Source organism: Corvus brachyrhynchos, unplaced genomic scaffold, assembly GCF_000691975.1.
Source record: "Corvus brachyrhynchos isolate BGI_N302 unplaced genomic scaffold, ASM69197v1 scaffold219, whole genome shotgun sequence".
NCBI classification, from domain to species: Eukaryota; Metazoa; Chordata; class Aves; order Passeriformes; family Corvidae; genus Corvus; species Corvus brachyrhynchos.
Window position 1 is genome coordinate 1,243,622 of NW_008240034.1, and position 989 is coordinate 1,244,610.

General features: G+C 66.1%; 1 protein-coding gene across 1 annotated transcript in view; it reads left to right on the plus strand.

Annotated features, from left to right (window-relative positions):
- Positions 1–400: 400 nt before the first annotated feature.
- The window catches only part of ARID3A (AT-rich interaction domain 3A), a gene marked incomplete at its 3' end in the record, with an annotated part of 15,998 nt that continues 15,409 nt past the window's right edge, over positions 401–989 (plus strand). The window contains exons 1-2 of the mRNA XM_017743809.1: positions 401–475; positions 665–762. Of these exons, the coding sequence (XP_017599298.1) occupies positions 401–475; positions 665–762 (173 nt within the window). The remainder of the gene's footprint in view (positions 476–664; positions 763–989) is intronic.

Consider the following 989-nt stretch of genomic DNA (forward strand, 5'->3'; position numbering starts at 1 on the left):
TGGCCACGGGGGCTGCTGGCCACACCGGGGCTCGGGGAGCTCAGTGCTAAGGGGGTCCAGACCAGGGTGCTGGGGCGTGGGGGTTCCGTAGGGCCCAGCTGTAATGTGCTGATCTCTCCGGTGTTTTCCAGTGGGGCAAAGCAGAGCTGCTCACAGCCTCACGTTGCCTCAGAGGGCCCCCGGCCCCCAGGGAAGGGGAGCAGGGGAGCAGGGGGGCTTTTGCGGGCGGTTGGCAGAGCCTGTTTGCCAGGGTTTCAAGGCTCTGCCTGCCCATCCCCTGGGATCTGCCCCGGGGCACTTTGGGGCCCCTCCACTGTGCAGTGCAGACCCCAGTGGTGCCCACGCCCCAGTGCCTTCACGATGAGCCCAGTGCTCCCCACGTGGTGTGTCCCTGGTGGGGATGGCCTTGTCCCCTGCGGGGGACCCGGTGGGCGTCTCTCTCCAAAGCCTGTTATCTGCGGGCGCGGGTCCACCGGTATCCGCTGCCTGCAGGGCCGGGCAAGGCTATCGGGTCCGGCAGGCCCCTTCCCCCTCCAGCAGCAGGCCCGGCCGTCCTATCTCATTAGCTCGAGATTAATGAGGCTCCTGCACTGTCTTTAACTCCTTCTTGCTCGCCGGCTCCTGCCCACAGCTCCGCTGACCCTCTGCTCTACTTGTCCGACAGGTTTGCGCCAACGCCTGCCGGACACCGACCCGGCTGAGGATTAGGGACACCAGCCGTGAGCAGGAGACCCTGAGGCTGTCGCCCCCAGAAAGTGCCAGGTCTGCAAGGGAAGGGGTGATGTGCCGTGCTGCAGTTGCTGCCTGCTGAGCCTGAGGAGGAGTTTTGGAGCCTGCCCGGGACACTCCCCCCGACAACGGCAGCACCCCAATCCCAACGGGCAGCACCGAGCCTGCAACACGCCGCAGCCCTCAAGCAAAGGAGACATCGGGCCAAGCCTGAGAGGGGTCAAGGGGCGCGTCCTCGTTTCCTGGCCCAGTGTCAAATC